The 19,966-nt window shown below is 36.4% G+C and overlaps 2 protein-coding genes, 1 non-coding gene and 1 pseudogene across 7 annotated transcripts in view; all 4 read right to left on the bottom strand.

Moving 5' to 3' along the window:
* The window catches only part of LOC141648116 (putative disease resistance protein RGA3), a 37,056-nt gene extending 30,778 nt beyond the window's left edge, over positions 1-6,278 (bottom strand). For 3 of the 4 annotated variants that reach the window (XM_074456589.1, XM_074456587.1, XM_074456586.1), the window contains exons 1-2: positions 5,958-6,278; positions 5,385-5,514 (exon numbers count right to left, since the gene is read on the bottom strand). The gene's annotated coding sequence lies outside the window, so the exon portion shown is untranslated. Of the gene's footprint in view, positions 1-5,384; positions 5,519-5,957 lie in introns of all 4 variants that reach the window. The other variant, XM_074456588.1, reaches the window with a different exon arrangement.
* Positions 1,094-19,966, bottom strand: part of LOC141648118 (disease resistance protein RGA2-like) — a 71,984-nt gene continuing 53,111 nt past the window's right edge. For both annotated transcript variants that reach the window (XM_074456599.1, XM_074456598.1), the window contains one exon: positions 1,094-1,939. In XM_074456599.1, the coding sequence (XP_074312700.1) occupies positions 1,632-1,939 (308 nt within the window). In that variant the 3' untranslated portion in view covers positions 1,094-1,631. The remainder of the gene's footprint in view (positions 1,940-19,966) is intronic.
* On the bottom strand, positions 1,938-3,734 carry LOC141648119 (putative disease resistance protein RGA3; annotated as a pseudogene).
* Positions 12,907-13,013, bottom strand: LOC141650215 (small nucleolar RNA R71). Its single transcript, XR_012546262.1, has one exon. It is a non-coding gene; the product is annotated as a small nucleolar RNA R71 (small nucleolar RNA).

The following is a 19,966-nucleotide window of genomic DNA, read 5'->3' on the forward strand; positions in this document are numbered from 1 at the left end:
TTTGAGACTTGATTTCGAGTCATTGGCAAGATAACAATACATATCTAGTCTAGTAAAAAATGAGGAAAATGTGCACCGCAAAAATGTCGTATACCAATTCAAATATCAGTTAGGCCCTGTTCTTTTGGACTGAAATTGTCTGAACTGAACTGAACTGAACTGAACTGAACTTAATGGAGCTGAGCTGAACTGAACTGAACTGATCTGAACTGAAATGAAATAATAATAAAAAAATTATATTATAAATAATAATAATAATAATAATAATAATTATTATTATAATTATAATTATAATAAAAATAATACCAATAATAATAATAATAAATATTATTATAATATTATTCATTAAAAATAATAATATATTAATATAATCTAATAATAATAATAATCTAATAAGATATATAAAAAATAAAATATTAATATAATAATAAATATAGTAATAATAATAATAATAATATATTAGTAATATAAATGATAACATTATTAATAATAATATAATATATTAATAATAATAACTAAAAAATAAATAATAATAATATAATAATAATAGGTCTAATATAATAACTTATTAACATAATAATATTAAAAATAATAATAATAATAATAAATATGTGATTAATAATACTAATAATAATGAGTATATTAATAAAATAATAAATATAAAATAATAACTTATTAATATAATAATATTAAATATAATAATAATAATAAATATGTTATGAATAATATTAATAATAATGAATATATTAATAAAATAATAAATATAATAATAATAATGATAATAATAATAATAATGATGATAATAATAATAAATATATTAAATATAAATATAATAATATAAACAATACGAATTATTTATTAATAAATATAATAGTAATATAATAAATATAAAAATAATAATATAATAATGATAATAATAATAATAATAATAATAATAACAATAATAAATATATTAATATAATAATAATAATAATGATATCAATAAGAATAATAATAGTAATGTTGAAATAAACTAATATGAACTGAACTGATCTGAACTGAATTGAGCTGAACTGAATGGAGCTGAACTGAACTGAACTTATTAAAACTGAAATTAAGTCCAAAAGAACAGGGCCTTAGTCTTTCATAAGATGAGAAAAATGTCGCCATTTTACAATAAAAAATAGAATCAATTAATCCTTACACCCTTATAAAACCACATTTTCTAAACTTACACCCTTATAATTTTTTTTAATATTTTACACCCTTATAAAACACTTCTGATCAAATCTTGCCTCCTTCCAGTGTAAAACATGCTGAATCCTCTTCTCTTCCTCTCTTTCCTTCCCCACCAAATGCTTTCATCAAAATCTGTAACATGTAAACGAGGGATGTGGGATACATTGGGCCAGTCTTCGCCATCTGGTTCTCTGCATCTTCTCTGAAGGTTATCACTGTCACTTATGTAAAGAGATTGCAGAGCGGGCATGCGGGCGATTGCTGCAGGCAATGATTTCAGTTTGTGGCACTTCTGGATGCTTAGTGTTTGTAGAGATGTGAGGTTGTTGATCCATTCTGGCAGAGATTTCAAGTTTTCGCAGTAGTTTATCCCCATACATTTAAGTCAAGCCATTCCAGTGACGTCATTGTTGCTAATAGAAAGACCCTGAAGGCTCGTAAAGTGCTTTGCAACTCCTGACAAACTCATTAGATTTAGGCAATTTAATAGAAGAAACGGGCTCTACACATTTTTCCGCCCAAGTCGATAAACTCTCCCCTTCAAAAGATTGAATAGCCAGATAAGGAATACCTCCGAGAGACTCTCCAAAAAGGCAATCAAGCATTCCAATGCCGTCTATTGTCACTCTGTCCAAGTATAACAAGGGGATACTAGAAGACAAGCTGGATGAGTTGTAAAGTTTGGTGATCGAGTTAGGGAGAACACTTAATTCCCAATTCTCTGATAGATCGAGATACCTTAAATGTAATAAGTTACCCACTTCATCAGGTAGAGTAGTTAAGCCAGAGAAGGACAAGTCCAACACTCTCGCTCTCTTTAAATGGAAACAGATTGCAGTCACATTTATACCCATGAGTTAAGTGAAGAAATGTACGCAATTTCTTCATCTCACTCCATCGGCAACCACCAAAGAGTGTAAATCCATCGCGCATCAGTGAAAGATGACGACATCTCCTATCTAATTTGGCTGCACGAGAATCCAACATAGCTGTCTCGTGACCGGCAACTTCTTGCGCAAGATCATGGATCAAATCATGCATCTTGCAACATATGATTTCACCATACTCGTCCATTATAACATCTTGTAAAAAACATCTGTTCACTAAAGTACAAAAATACTCTTCACCTATGTCTTCTTCATTTCGACAATCATGTGGTTGATCACGACACCCATGTACCAACCACAACCTAATTAATTTTTCTTTCTCTATCACATGGTCCTTGGGAAAAAGAGCACAATAGCTAAAACAACTCTTTAAAGCAGAGCTAAGTTCATAATAACTAAACTTCAATATTGGTATTATGCCTTCCTCACCTTGTCCAATGTTTGCTAACTTAACAGTTTGCAATGACAACCATTTACTTTCGTCCTGGTCATATAACATACTACCTACTACCCTTAAGGCCAGAGGGACATTAGCGCATTTCTTCAAAATCTTTTTGCTAATATCAAACAGATGATCATCATTATTCATAGGTTCTTGGCCTTTTCTAAATGCAAATTTCTTAAACAAGTCACAAGAATCATCTTCTGAGAGACCATTTAACTCATACATGAGCTCGTCTTCTAAGACTCTTGCCACCTTTCTTGAGCGACTAGTTACCAAAATTCTGCTTCCTTTCCTACCTAGGTCCAAAAAAACCTTTAATTTATCCCATTCATCACGGTTTTCACTCCATACATCATCTAAAAGACTAAAACAAGCAAGTATTTTTTTCCCTCAATTAATTTTCGAAAATCTCTTTGTAACTCCTCTATTTGAGACCCATTCTTTCCAAGCATCTGACGAAATATGTTCTCTAAGCTAAATTCCTCAGATACACAAACCCAAGACCTATATTCAAATGTCTCTTCAATTCTACAATCGTTATACACAAGTTGGGCAAGTGCGGTTTTCCCCAACCCTCCCATCCCAATAACAGACACAAAAGAAACATTACCACCAACACCATTCATAGAATCAGAATCTCCAAGTAACATAGAAACAATAGATTCTTTATCAGACTCTCTACCAATTATATAACTATCAGTTATATAAGAAAAGGTTGCATCTCTTCTCTTAAGAGGTACATGAACATCACTTAACCCAAATTGTCGATGATCTTTGGCAATTTTATCCAACTTGCTCATAAGCGTTTTAATCTCACGTGACATATTAAATGCAACAAGAAAGTAATTAGACTGAGAGAAGAACCGGCGAACCTTTTTGAATACCTTACCACCATTCTTCATTTTCTCCCTTTGTACCACCGTGTTAAACTCATCGAGCAAATCGTCAACATCATAGACAGCTTCCTTGAGCCTGTCAATATAATTGCGACCTTCATTGGAGAGCTCTTGATGCTTAGACTCCGCATCAAGAAGAACCGATTTGATAGTAGAGACCGTGACTGCAAGCTCATCTAGATCGGACTCATACCCGAGTATCGACCATACTTCCTTGAGTTCCTCACTGTGGACAGCAGCGTACAGCTTCTCAACAACCTTGAGCACTATTCCTGTTGCCATTTTTATTGTTTAAGTGTATGAATAATATTCAAGATCTAAAGTAATGATGTTCTTTTATAAGCCCTCTGTATTTTATTAAAGGATGACATTAGTGGCTGGAGTTATCTTTTGTTACATACATATCTAGCTCATCAATTATTGATAGGTCCTCTGTTTTTTATTAAAGGATGACTTTTCTCAAGAGGCTTAGGACCTCAGGAGTCAGGTCGCTCGTCCAAAATGGTAGAGAGGATGACCGGGTCAAGAATGTCGTGCTCTATCTTTGGTCGTTGTCTCGTACTTCCTATTAGGCACGCCCATTCTTTTTATACGTATCATAAATTCTAGACAGTCATGAGACTTCATGAATGGAGTTGGGAAATTGGAGTAGGCCAAGTTCACTGAGATAGGAGATGGCTCATGAGCACCCTCAACTCGGATGATTAACTGAACAAATGTCATCTTCGCTGACACCATTAGATCCATCGATGGCATGTTGTCTACAAACTCCATCATCCACTCAGTACAATGAAAGACAAACTAGCTTCTTAATCTAAAAAAAGACAGGAGAAAGAGAGAAACATGGCACGGATATACAGATTCTTGGCAAATGACTAAATGAGTATCTATCTATTCAGAACGATGAGATAAAGGCTCTTTCATGTTTGCCAGTGGAAGAGTACGACATAAGATGGACCTTGTTGCGACTTCTCTTTCACGACTAGTTCACTAATGGTTTCTCCCATAACAGAAGTTAACTACAGTAGAAACAGCAAAATGTTGGTACTCTAGCCATCATCTCTAAATACACTGAAATACCCTACACCAGTTCTATTGTAATGTACATGATACTCAAATCTTTGAACCCAAAACCATACATACAGCAATGTAACAAATTATTAGCTAAAACCCAGAAAATTGAACCAAAATCAACCACGAAAAAAACCCATTAAATAAAAAATAAAGAAGAAACCTTGAAGAGAAGCAGCCAGTGATGTTTTACTGATTTATATTCAGAAGTCAACATTTTAGTTGTTATAATAAATTCACTATGAAGTATGAAGTATTCTATATTGGCTACTTTATTCAAACTATGTACACTCTTACAGTTTTACAACAAACAGGAAGCAATTGAGGAGAGCTTAGGCTTTAAACTGTACAGAAACAATGTCGTCATACCGTAAATGACATTATCTGAGAAGTTCAAGTTTCTTATGACCTATAAGCAAGTCTCTTGCCATCATCACTAGTTAAATAAGGTGTACTACTCAATATCATCTACAATAGGCATCTTTGAAGATAAACACAATCATTTTCTGACTTAAGCTGTAGCAAAACAGACTCTTGAGCTACACGTCCATGTTTTATAAGTTCCTGAGTATCAATACCTTAAGCATATGGCAACAGTTCCCTATTTCTTTCTAAATCACGAAAATCAGGTCACAGAAGAAAGAAGAATCAAAAGTCTGAAAGATAACCTTAGGTAAAACTGTCGCAGGTCTTAAATTTGCAAACACATGAAGACCTGATCACAGATGAAGCAAACCGGTCTCTGGCTTTAGTTTCTTCTCAAGTTTATCCCATTTATATCTACACTCCACTGAATCCATGTTAGAATGCTACAATTAAACACAAAAGATTGCAAAACTAAACAATTAACCAGGCAACGGGGTTTACCCTCCTATTGCTCCTAAAAGAATGGCGTCTGATTGCTTTGCCACTGAGAGGGTCTCTTCTGGCAAAGGCACTCCCGCAAGATCAATAGCAGAGCCACCAACCGGCATCTCCTGATACTTAACCTCGATCCCTAGCTACGTCAAAACAAAATACTCACTCATATGAGTGGATTTTACAAGAAATTTTCATCAAAGATGCAAACCACCAAGGCACCAATTGTTCCCCGAAGCTAAAGTCGATGATTCAGAAACTATCTCATTTTTATCAACTAATTCATCTGTTCATAAGTAATACTTGAAGAACAAAAAATGTCGGCTTTTGTGTTAATTGTCAAGCTAATTCGCAATCTGAAGCTTAATGTATTTTCGAGTTCTTCACCGAAAGATTGGCAAAAAAATGACAATCATTGCAAGTAAGTTTCCACAAAACCCACCAAAATTGTAATCTTTAACCCAATTCAACACTACCCAAAACCACAAACAAAATGTAGCAAATTATGATGAGCTAAACTCACAAAATTAAACCAAAATTAACCACCAAAAAACCCCATTAAATAAAATTAAAAGAAAAGACCTTCAAGAGAAACAGCGAGATGAAGAACATCTTTAGCAATAGAGATAATTTCAGGACCAATGCCATCTCCAGGAAGAAAAGTGATGTTGTAGCTTCTTTTTGTGGGAGTCGCAGCAGCTGAACACGTCACTGTTGTAAACTTTGATCGATTTGTAACAATTGTATTATTAATATTAGAATTACAAGTAGGGAATAAATTAGAGCAAGGTAGTACATTAGTTTGAGATTTTAATGGGGTGATTAAGTTTAGTTGAGCCGCCATTTTTGTACTAGAGAATACAAGAGGTGAAGAGAAAACCTCAATTTGATGCCAAACATTGTTTTTTTATCTTCAATTTTTTAACCGGGGAAAGCAACTATTGAGTGACCTGGTAAAATGGGTAAACGGGTTGGGTTCGGGTCGGGTCGGGTCAGTTTGGGTCTCTCATGTTATCAGATTATTTTGGGTTTTGGGTGTTTTCGGGTTATTTTCGGTCAAAGTTGAGACAATGTTGTTAGGATCGGGATCTTACTTTGGATCGATGATGTTACTAGGATCGAATCGATATGATCGGATCGTAGCATCGTGAGACCCTACATATTAACTAAAATACTTAATTATGTCATCAAATTACATTAAAATCTCATGTGTAAATCTCAAAACACTATAATTTTATCTTGTGTCCACAAATTATTTCAGTTTATAGTAATTTTCTATCTTAAAGTTTTACTAACCGAAAAAATGGAAACGTTACTTATGTAAAATCGAGTCGTATAATCGTAGGATCAGGTTACGATTCTACGTTAGAAAATTTTGAAAAAAGTTGAATCGTAGGACCCTATAAAATTAAGATCCTACCTAGGATTGGGACCGGTCATCTCTTTTTGGATCGTAGAATCGTAAGATCATATGATCCGGATCGGGAGTTTAGCAGTTCAGGTCAATTTCGGGTCTCGGGTCAATCGGGTCGGGTTGGTTTGCCAGGTCTATTGAGTAGTGACTACTCCATCTTACATGTGCTTTATTTACTCCTCACAAAATAAATAACCTTTTAGTGGCATAGATGAAGTATTTTTTATTTTAGGGATATTGTATTTCGAGTTTTTCTATTTTCTATGTTATACCTATAAATTTTCGAAATTTTATGGTGTATGCTTGAGCTTTATATATTTAGTCTATATCATGACCTTATTTATTGTATTTGCCAAGTTAATTTCCTAATTGACCTATTAATTCATTTATTTACTCGATAACTGTAGATACCTCATTTCTAAACCTCCCGCAAACCACCCGGTGATGATTGGGCCGCATGTTTGGCACGCGGAACGATTTGTGACAGTTTATAAGTTTATCGTTAAGTGATCGCTCAAACACTTGTGTCTACCTCTTAATCCTCATCTAGGTGTCATTACGGTCGTTTTGGCAGTAATTAGAGTACATTTGGAGTCCGGGCCTAAAACCGTCTTCATTTTCTGATAACCATTAAAATGCCGAGTCGGAATGTTCTGGAATATTCCGGATGTTTCTATTCCATATTTTACAATCTTTTAATCTTTGGTAAACAATTTCCCGTAATATTCACACAAAATATTCAGGAAAACCAAATTATTCCGTTATTCCTTAATCTAAACGCGGAAATCTTTCTTCCGCAGGAGGAAACCACTTGGGAAAGGACGCAGCAGGTGCTGCGCCTCTTCTAAGAGACGCAGTGCCTGCTGGGCCTCTTCCCAAGTCCTTTTCTGCGTATTTTTCGTATCTTTTCATATCTTTTCGAGATTCACTTCCAAAGTCTCTCCGAAAACCCTACTTCCTCCGTGTGATTAGTATAAATAGAGACCTTCGGTCTCACATATTTCTCACGCGAGTGTCCGCCTTCTCTTCTCCTTTTGCATTCTAGACCACGTTCTTACTTTTTGGCGCCTACGTGCTTGAACTTTCGACCACGTAAGCTCGGATCTTTCTGAGTACCAGCCTCGTTTTGCATGACCGACCAATTTGACCAACTCCACAATAATCAACTTTAAATCAATCTTATTCGTTTTCCTCTTACGAGGGCACTTTCGTCTACATTCGAGTCGAGTATCACTAAACGTTAACTTAGTTCATCTCGTTTCGTCAAACATGTAAGTCTGAGGGTGTAAATCTCTCTTTTATTTATTGTTCTTTATTATTGTAATCATATTGTAAGGTTTATGTCGAAAATATAATTAAAACCGATTTCTAAAACCTTGTTTAAATCCTTTTTTTACGGATTATCAGAAGATAGACGTCGAGAAGGGACGCAGCAACTGTTGCGCCTCCTGGAAAGGACGCAGCACTAGCTGCGCCTCTTCCTGGGGTTGCCGCCGTTCCTGCTTCTATTCTTCTTCCTTCGTCTTTTGTTAATTTGTTTGTTTTTCTTTTGTTTTCAATTGTTCGTTGTTTCTTTGACATAATAAGTTAAGCATAATAATCTGACATATTATTAATCATCATTAATATTTATTCATCATTAAATTCCCGACTTAAATCCCTTATAACCAATATTTGCGGGTTTTCGTCATTAAAATCAAATTCGGGTTTTAGAGGTTCGATTTACCCATATTGAGTCTCTGGAATTCGTCTTTGATATATTCCCACCTGTTTATTATCATATTCGTCATTAATCCATCATATTTAACCTAGTTAGTTCATTAATTTGTTTAATTAATCCTCATTAATCTTGTAATTAATTAGTTATAATCCGTTTTATCCATGTTTATTGCTTTCATGACCATTAATCATATGTAAATAACCTGCTAGTCACTTCCATCCGAGTAAATAATGTTAATCGATCATTAAAATCACCAACGAATATTACCAACTCGCAATTCCGGCTCACACAAATTAACCGAGTTAAGGAATGAGCAGCGATCGCTAGCTGCGCCTCTTCCAAAGACGACGCTCTCTGCTGCGCTACTGCTTCTGGTTGATTTTGTCTACGAACTCCGTGTTACTTTGACCTAGTTTATTAGTTACGTATTTAATTAACTATTAATCGTATTATCACCTCTATTTCTGTTCGTTAATTTATTTATTTATTCTTTCTCAAATTATCCGTTTTAAATGTATTTTGACACGAATCATTTAATCCATTGTAATTATTGTAATTTTTATTATTGTATTATTATTTATTGTATCACTTGTATGCCTTCACATGTAATCAATCCTAAATCCCGACTTTGACATTAATTGTATGATAAATTAATTGTTCACCGACTTAGTTAATTCTCACATGCTAGGATTAATCTAATGGATGTTGCATTGCATGCATATAAATTGACAATATATCAAGTATAGACAATTTCCCTAATCATTAGTAGAGGCCGCTATCGAGGTGGGCGGGAATAGGTGTTCGATCAAAAGAGCTTCCTAATACGTACCCTCACCCCTTACTCCAGATCTATGTGAACATCCGTGTTCATTGGCATCCATGAGAGTCATTCTAAACATAGAATGCTAAGGGTAACGAGTTCCTGGTGTCTATGTCATTACTTTGTGTCTTGACATGACACGAGGTATTCGAACGGTTTCCAATTTTCCACAATAAATTGGTTGCGACTCCACAAATGCAAACGCTTGTTCCCAAGCGCCCTTGTGGCCCATGTGATAAGTAGCATTTTAGTCGTATTTTACCCTGCATTTATACCTAATTCCGACTCGATTTTGTGTTCTTAAATGTTTAAAAAGATCATTTATTTACTAATTTATAATAATTAGTCGTATTAGTTATATTTAGTAGTTAGTTGGTTTTACATGATATTAATAAAGCTATAACTTCGTTGTTTATAAATTTCTAGGTGAGGCGGAATATCAAAGCTAAGCTAGACGAAAGGGAGTTTAAGTCAAAGCAAGGCGAGACGGAATTTGAGACAAAATAAACTATGGCGTGAATGAAGTCAGTCGTTGACTTTGTCAAAGTCAACCTTCCACCTTAAAATCCACTTCATCAAAAGTATCCCCTGGTTTCTTCGTTGCCATCTGCTACCTCTTATCTCCTTCATTCATTTCAATCCCCATTAATGCATCACCATCATCACCAATCCCGTACTCCATCAGCTACCCGACTCCGTTTCCGCATCAAAATTCCACTGCCACCATCACCTTCACTCCCGTCACCTTCACCATCATCATTCAACCATCATCACCCTTCCCCTGCCTCCATCACCATAACACCACGATCACCATCAATTCCCTCCATTCACCCGCACCTGCAACAATAACATCACCAACAACCTGTGCATTCATTTTCATCCGCTGCATTTTCACTCCTCCTCATTCCATCTTCACCATCCATCACAATTAACAACCCCAACCCCAATGACATCATTTCACCATAACCAAATAACCGCCATTAACATACCTCCATTAATCCACCGGAATCAACCACCATCAACAACAAGCAGCAACAGCAACTCCATCATCTCCAAAGCATAATTGTATTCAAAGTCGAAATCGAAACCGGGTCAATTTGAAGTCAATATCGCTCCATCGGTGCCCGGCAGCCGACTCCCCTACCGGCAGAACACACCAATTTGTTCTCTTTTTGTGAAGGCCTCGCCACCGCAAGATAGGCACCAAGCAGCGGCCACGGCGGCACAACGCACCAAATCACGATTTCGCATCAATCTTTGTCTATTCTACCGGTGCCCGGCAGCGTAAATGATGATGACCGCTTAACGCACACCAAGTCAATTTCTGCTCTTGCTTCATTGCCCTCGCTACCGGCGTAAAGCCCGGCCGCCGGTGGACCCGTGAGAACACCCTTTTGGTGATTTTGAGTCCCATTTTTCCCCTTCCCCTTTTTGGTCTTTTCCCTTTTGTTTGTTTCAGTGAGATGTGTCGAAATTTTGGGGGTGGATGAGTTTTGTTATTATTATTATTACTATCATTATTATTAGTAATTAGTAATTAGTAACATTATTAATTAATAAATTAGTATATAAAGACACTCATTACATTACACATTACTACCTTAGAATTTAGAAATTAGATTAGAAAATTAGACTAGTTCATCTTTCTCTCAAATATTCTAGAACCCTAAATTAATTTTCCTCTTACCCAAGTTGTAATCTTTACTCAATAATCAATACAATTGTTCTCTTGTTTATCCAAGTTCTTCTCTTTTCATTAGTTTACAATTAGTAATTTTGGGTTGTATTTGGGGAATTGAAGAATCCTTTCATTCTTTCAATCCAAGTTTCCACCTTTTGCAATTAAGTGGTATAATTTCTCCTCCTTATTTCATTTGTTTACATTTTGTTTTTCTCTTAATTCTTGTTTAGTGGTTCATGTTAGAATACTACTTCTTGTTGTTTAATTGATGCTAATCTATCTCTTGTTCATCTTTTCTTTGTTTTCCCTTGTTGTTGCTCTCAAAGATTGAATCTTTGAGTTGCTTATGTTAAAGTTTGTGTCTTTTTGCATTAATCTCTTTCCATCTTAGATTAATTTGTCTTTCCTCATAATTTTGTTGATTAATTGCATGATTAGTAGTAGAATTTATTCTCCCACCATGTTTATGCTTAAAGACTCCATCTTTATTGTTTCTATTGCTCTTAGCACCATGATTAGTGAGTAGTCTTCTACTAGGACTCGGTTTGACCCGACATGAGTAACTTCACTAATTGAATCTCATAAAGGCTAATTATTTGGGAAATTGGCGAGGGTAGTTTAGAGTAATGACATGGTTTATGGATTTATTTCGGGTAGTGTCGACTTGTGACCCTTGTCCACCAACGAGAGTTGGTTAGGTTGTAAATTGGATACCCGGAATTTGATCTTGTCACCAACTAAGGTTGAGACCGAAAGGGAGAACCGAGGGAGGGTGCCTCTAGACTAGCGTTTGAAATCGACCCTTGAGAGAGGGAGTGGGATGACCCGGAATACGATGAGTACTTAATGACCTTGACCAAGTTCTTGACCTCCTTGGAAATGTGCACGTTTTTTGGGTTGTTGGGTGTTGAGTTAAGGATTCCGACCTTCGAACCCGAGAGGGGGGTTGGTGGGTAGTTCTAGTGTCCTACTTCGAACCCGAGAGGGGGGTCTTAGGCGAATTAGAGCCATCTCCTCCTTGCTCATTTACCAAAATGATTAGCCTAGGGAATCAATATGTGGAATTATGAATTGTTGTAGGAGAACCGAGTTCTAGGCCTTTTAATCATTTGAATTACAACTTGTCCTTCTTTCTTGCTCATTTACCTTTGTTTTGTTAAGTTTGCATTTCATTTTGTTTTAGGTAGCATTAGTATAACAACCTCATCTTTTACTGTCGACTTAGCTAAGCATAAGAATTTAAACAATTAGTAATCACCCTTGCTCCTTGTGGTTCGACCTCGACTACCCTACTACATTAGTTGAGTAAATTGTTTGATTGGGGGAGTGCGACAAAACCTCACTATCAAAATGGCGCCGTTGTCGGGGAGCATTGGCTTGATATTAATTGTCTCGTTCTAGTTTAGACTAAGTTATTCTCACTTTTGCACACCTTGGTGTGCCATCTATCTTTCTAATCTATTCACTTGAGTGTGTAGTGGTTTTTAAGAATTCGTTTGAAAATCCGGAAAGTACAACAATGGGTGAACCGGTTCCGATTAGGGACTACATGGCCCCAAAGCATATTGTGAATTCTAGTCTAGTGTTCAAAGGCCTAGGATTTAAGCCAAAAATTTTGAAATTAAGAATGCTTTGCTTAACCTAGTGCAAGATAACCAATTTTGGGGAGGTCCCTTGGAGAATCCTAATGACCATCTCAATGATTTTCTTGACAATTGTGACATGTATAAGATGAATGGGGTATCCGATGATGCGGTCCGTCTAAGGTTGTTCCCTAGATAACTAAGGGGACCGGCTAAGGATTGGCTAAATAATTGTGATCCTGACTCTTTCAAGACTTGGGATGAGCTCTCCTCGGCCTTCTTGAAAAAATACTTTCCTCCTTCAAGAACGGCTAAGGTAAAGAGTGAGTTGCAAGGGTTCACTCAAGAGGAAGATGAGACTTTGTATGAGGCTTGGGAGAGGTACAAGAGACTCCAACGGTTATGCCCTCACCATGGCATTTCCGAGCCCGAGTTGATCAATAATTTCTACAAAGGTTTGACACAAGACCTAAGGCTATTTCTTGATTCGGGTTCGGGTAAGGGAGCCTTAGATATCTTGGGTCACAAGGCGGCAAATGAGTTGATTGAAGAGATGGCCTCAAGTACAATGGATTGGAATGATGAAATACAAACAAGAAAGGGTAAGGGTAAAGACTCTAATACGGTGCTCAATGTGGAAGTGAAGAGTATGCTAGAGGACCTCACTCAACAAGTAGCATTATTGAACTCCAACAAGCCCTCTAACTCCAACATGAGGCAAGTGTTATCTTGTGAACTTTGTGGTGATGAAGGACATACCCCAATTAATTGTCCTTTGATCCAAAATTTTCAAGTCCAACAAAATCAAAAACCATCTTGGGAGCAAGCCTTTGAGCAATTGGTGATTGCCAACCAAAAATCCGGTTCCAAACTTGACAACCACATTGCTTTTAAAAGTTGTATTAATGATGAGATTAGAGCTTCTCAAAAGGTCACGGAAACTCATGTTGCTCAAATTTCAAAACAATTGAGTCAAATGGCTCAAAATCCGGGCAAGTTTCCGGGTAACACGGTGAAGCCCAAGCAAATGAATGCGGTATTATTGAGGAGTGGAAGGCAATTGGAGGAGGTTGTGAAGACTCCAAGGTGGAAAAGGAAGAGGGTTTCTAGTGGATCAATGAAAGAGCAACCGATTGAAGTTGAAGTTGAAATGGAAAAATCAAAAGAAGTAGAAATGGTAGACCCACCAAAGGAAGATGAGCCGGTTCCATCAAAAGTCAAAGAACCTACTCCACCTCTAAGGGAGTATGTTGAACCAATTCCCTTTCCACAAAGGCTTGCAAGGCCAAGACTTGAGAAAAAATACGAGAAGTTCATTGAAATTTTGAAAGGTATGAATGTCACCATACCATTTCTTGACATGATCACCGAAATCCCTAACTATGAAAAGTTTCTAAAGGAACTTGTGACTATGAAGAGAAAGAGTGAAGGGATACAATCCGTTAACCTCTCTAGGGAGTGTAGTGCAATCCTCACTAGCAAACTTCCTAGAAAACTTGAAGACCCGGGAAGCTTTTCTATTCCTTGTTCTATCCAAGGGGTGAAGATAAAGAGAGCTTTGTGTGACTTGGGAGCTAGTGTTACCTTAATGCCTCTTTCCTTGTTTAAGAAGCTACACTTGGAAGATTTGAAGCCTTCAAAGATCTCCCTACAACTAGCCGATCGTTCGGTTAAGTATCCCTTGGGTGTAATTGAAGATGTTCCTTTGAAGGTTGGAAAACTTGTGATCCCATGCGACTTTTTTTGTCATGGACATGCCCGAAGATAGCCATGTGCCAATCATTTTGGGTAGGCCTTGCTTGGCCACGGGAGGTGCTATGATAGATGTTAAGAGTGGAAAACTCTCACTCCAAGTAGGTAATGAGAAGATTGAGTTTGAACTCAACAATTCCATGAAGTCTCCTCCTATGGGCAACTCTTGTTGTAGGGTGGATATGGTGCAAGATAAATTGGATGAACCTAATTTAGAGCCTTCATTTTTGGACCCATTGGAAGCTTGCTCAACAAATGAAAAGGGAAATGAAGGTGATCTTATGTTGAGAGTTGATGTGAAAGAAGTTTTGGGTGAATATGATTCAAGAAAAGATGAATTTAAAGACCAAATTGATGATGAGATTGAATTATATTTGAGCTCTCCGGATTCTTTTGGTCTAAGATCTCTTGAAGGTACACCTTGGTTGGAGAACTCTTCAAGTGATTAAGAAGCTCAAATTTATGTATTGGAGGCGGCTCTCAATGGAAATGGTTCGGTTGTAAAGGAGAGTCAAGGAAATTGGGATATGAATAATAGCATTATGAACCTCAATGTTGAGAAATTGACTCCTCCACCTCTTATTCCTTACCATTCTCCTTTCTTTGATGACAATGAGGAAATTTCCTCATTCGATGAGATTTATGAGATGCCGATCCCTTCACATCCTAGCTACTTCTTCAAGAAGAAGGGTCCAAACCATCAAAAGGACCCAAGAAATTATGCAAAGAAGAGTAAAAGGAAGAATGGCAAGAAGTGTTGAAGAAGAGGTCGGGTGAGGATTACTATGGCATGGCACTACTTGTGTCTAGTTGAAGGTTTTGATAGAGCATTTGACCGTCTACTCCGTGCCTTAAGTGACATGGATCATGCTACTTGGAGTTTCAAACAACAAAATTTTGCATGAGAGGTTTGGTGGAGTCCCTTAAGAACCACCATATTGTTAGTATTCTTTTCCCTTGCTTTATTTATGTTTTGTTTGCATTTGCATTTAGTTTACTTAACCGAATAGGAGTTAACCTAAATTAGCTCTCTTTGCACTCATGTAGTGTAGTTTGCATTGTCCTTTCAATTTAGCATATAGAATAGTTCATGCATTACATTCATTAACCAAAAACCACTAAAAATTTGAAAAATTCAAAAAATTCAAAAACATGTATTTCATTTCCAAATTTCCTCCACACATTTATTTCCATTTGAAATATGTAAATAAATAAGTGTGGGGAGGAAATTCCATCATTTAAAAATACCAAAAACATGTTATTTATTTTCAAATATTCAAAAAAATTAAAAACATATTCTTACATTTTGGAAAATTCAAAAATCAACAAAAATATGTTATTTATTTTTTCTTATTCTCTCCCTATACTTTGTTCCATTGAGGATAATGTAAATTTCAAGTGTGGGGAGGGAAATATCCACTTTGTGCATATTGTTTATATTTGTATATATAGTTGTTAATTTGAGAAAATTACAAAAATCCCTAAAAAAATCCCTAAAAAATTGAAAAATTTCAAAAATTTCAAAAAAATTGCATTGTTTATATTATATATATTGCATTTGTTCTAACCAATTTGATTGACAACACATGCAAGCATCAGAGAAGACGCTTTGTAAAATTCTTCCAATTCTTTCTCCTTTACCCTTCCTTTTCCTTTTGTATATATAAGCATGGAGGAGGACGAGATATGTGATGTGGGTGTTCCCTTTGGGAACAGTTTTGGATATGGTTGTGTTGTTGGTATGTTGTTAGAACTAGAACTTGTGAGCATTTATTAGATTAGACATGTATATATGTGTTCACTTTTGCATTCACGTAGCTTGTTCATATGTGTAGTTTGCATCCATACACGTTGCATTTCGTTTGTAAAAATTTGCATAAGGAGTCTAAATGTGGAGGGCTTATGTTGTCAATGATGATAATTTGTCTTGCCCGTGTCATTTCCCTCTTGATAGTTCGTGCCTTTTGATGACACATGTTAGGGTATTTGCTTGTAAAAACCCGGAAGTTTAGCTTAACGCCCAAGTTGCGACCGCCTTGTGACACCGTGTTAGACCCGAGACTTGACTTAGGACCGACATAGCTACTCAAATGTGAGGATAGAGCCTCTTTATGGCCGGTCCATCAAACCGATCCCGTTAGGTATTTGTGAGTAGTTCTCCTTGCGTGGTCTGTCATGTCAAAAGGCATAAGTATGGTGCTCATTCCTTACCGTAGAAGTGTCGGTGTGCATATTGAGACATATTTGTTCAAATAAAGTAACCTCACAATAGCCAAATAAGCTTTTGTTATGCCCTTGAGTCAATTGTTTCCTTTTGTTAACCCATTTTGAGCCTAAACCATATCGTTTCTATTGCCAACAAAACAACTACAACCCATAAACAACTCACCTTGGTTGAGTAGTTCGTCATTGTGGTTCTTTTGTGGAGTATACTTGGGTTGAATTTTTGACTCATCTTGAGGTGTATGATCTTAATGCCACATGAGTGAAATGCAACTTTGGCTACTTTTGTCTAATAAGAGGTGAACAAGTCGTGAAAAATGCAAGAAAAAAAATCAAATAGAAAAGAAAAAAAAAATGAAGAAGAAGAAAAAAAAACAAATAGAAAAAGAGAAAAATGAAATGGAAAACAAAAAGAAAAGAATGTATATTTTGTGTCAAATAAAGGGTTGGTAATTTGCAAATTGAGTTTGTTTTGAAGAAGTATTGAATAATTTTTGAAAATGACAATCTTGTCATATTTTGTGAAGGAATTCATTTGCATTGGTTGAGTTTAGCGGATTGGCTAGATGTGGCGACTACTCGATCTTTAGCCTCACATTTCCTAAAAATGGTGCTTGCACCAACCCCTTTTCACTGAACCCAAGCCCCATTACAACCCGGTTGTCTCTCTTGCATGTGCATCATTTGACATTTATGATACCCGTCGTTGTGAGTACCAAAAATACGATTTATAATTTCCTATTAAAACTAACCTAGGCTAGTGGTAACAAGGTCGAACCACAAGGAGGCGAATGTAATCTATAGCTGTCTATTTCTAGTCTAAGGTAACGATTGTGGGGGTTTGAGTTGATTTGGTCTAAACTAATGGCAATAAAACACAATAAACTAAAAAGACCGATTAAACAGATAAAGAAGGGGTACTAGGATGGTCGGCTTGTTATAGTTTCGGCGGCAGCATACTAAGTCGGTCTGAATCAAACACATGTGAGGCGGGAAAACAAGAGGTCCTCTCGGTCCACTCTTAACAAATAGCATCTTTCGATCTCGCTATAAGTCCCTAATATCACTAATACTGACTCTCGTCCTGAAAAGTGACTAACGTTCTAAACTCTACCTATCTTTCGATCTCAGCATAGTTTAGTCATTTTAATTGTTGGTCTGACAACTGTCCCTATCTTTCGATCTAATGGGTCAGTCATAAATTAAGCATCTAACTGGTCGCATGCATTCGATTCGTTAAATACAACATTAAAATCAATAAAACGAAAGGTAACCTCACGTGGTCAGTCGATCGACCAGGTATGGCAGTCGATCGACTGACACGCGATTTCAGTCCAAATTATTATACGCCGCCTACGCTATAATTCCCCTACATCCTAGCACAATTAATTTAGCTACTCATGCTAAGGGTGATAACAACAATAAAACTAGTAAAATAAACAGGAGAATTCATGCTTAAAGTAGTAAAACAAACAATTAACATAAACGATGAAACGGTTTCGGGATTCTAACTAGCAATTCTCTCCTGCGAATGATAATAAAGCGAACTAAATTAAGAGCAGAAGAATACCGAGATTACAGAGCAAGAATCAGGAACCAAACGAAGATAAATTGTATAAAACTCCGAACCCTAATTATTGAATAAAGAACTGAATGTTACTGTGTAAAATTTAGATGAATTTCGGATCCCTAAAACTGGTGTTCTATGTTACGTTATATAGCAAACATACGTAACACTTATTATCAAAACCTAAACTCAATGGGCTTGCGCTTCCTCGGTCTTTTAATTCTCGTCTGGGATAGCAGCTTGGTTGATCGACTAAGCATAACAGTCGATCGACTGCTCCTCAGTGTACAGTAGCTTCTGGAACCCGCAGGTTGGTCGATCGACTGAGGGTAGTGGTCGATCGACTGCTTGAGCTGATACTTGGCTTCTATAATCTCGTGGATTTGTCTTTTGGGCCTTGAAATGCGCACCAAGCTCGTTCCTTAAGTGAATTCTTCACGTCAAATGCAATGCAGGATAGTCGGGGACGGATTTAGCTCAGTTTCCGTTGAATTCTTCACATTTCTGCAATAAAGTACAAAAACACGAAAGTAGACGGAAATGGGGGAAATGGTAGCTTAAACTACACAAATGAGCTCTGAAATGCGTGTAAAATGAGGTGTAAAACATCATATAAAAGACACGCATCAAACTTCCCCAAACCAAACCCTTGCTTATCCCCAAGCAAGAACAAGACTCGATCTAATGACCTAATGGAACGAGTTCAATCTCAGAGCGAAATGCAAAATGTAAAGCCTAAACCATTTTAATGCAGTAACCAACAATAAATTAGTAATGTGAATCATGCAAATGAATTATGAAGTCATTAAAAACTGCTGAACCGTCAACTATAGAGACTTATCAAATTAGACTCTCACGGGTCGCTCGTATCACTCATAAGCACAGGTGAATATATAAGAGGATAGAAATAATTCATTTTCTAAAGACTCTCACCTAACTACGACCTATAAGAACATGCCTGCAATCTAATATGAAAGAAATCTCTATGACCGTACATATGCATTCCAACCAACAAAAGACCATGACACATGCCAAGGTATATATATGGAAATGTGAGGTATGGGTAAGAAGAGGCAAAATATTTATGGAAAAGTGGAGGTACAGGTGATCAAGCTAGTACCAAAACGGAACCATATGGCAACATCCAACTTCTTGCTCATAATCAACAGAAACGGTACTATAGCAAGCACAAAACTCACAAGCTCCAAAATAGAGGTAATCAACTAACTCCCCATAAGATATAAATGCAACATGGGAGCAAAAATCGCCAAAAGATAAAGGATTGAATTATGCGAATTGATTTCTTTTCTTCTCGGACCTCCAGTCGATCGACCAAAGATGGCAGTCGATCGACTGCATGGACAGTACAGAACTCTTTTTCTTGTCCTTCTTTTTCGAAACATTTTTTTTTCTCTTTTTTTCTTTCTTTTTCTTTTCGTTTCTTTCTTTCCTTTTTCATTTTCCAATCATCATCTCAACAGAGCATATGCCACCAAAAACGAGTAGCAATCCCAAAAACTAAACTAGTAGCTTGACAAAGGCAGGCTAAATGTAGGATGTAGTAAATAGGACAAAAAGGATATTTTTGGCAGTGTGGAGCTTATGGGTAAAATGAGAAAGGGAAACCTCTACCACATGTGTCAACAAACCACTGACCGAATGCATACAGGTATTAAGCAGATTAAGTTCATATTTATGCAAATTTATGTAACATGTCTCATAAGGAGTACTACTCACATTCCTAGATAAACTGGTCATGAATGACACCAGTTATAAGCTCTAAACCTTAGAAAATATGATGTAGTTTGCCAAAAATCTAAGTCAAGTCTAA

This window comes from Silene latifolia, chromosome 3 (genome assembly GCF_048544455.1).
Source record: "Silene latifolia isolate original U9 population chromosome 3, ASM4854445v1, whole genome shotgun sequence".
NCBI lineage: Eukaryota > Viridiplantae > Streptophyta > Magnoliopsida > Caryophyllales > Caryophyllaceae > Silene > Silene latifolia.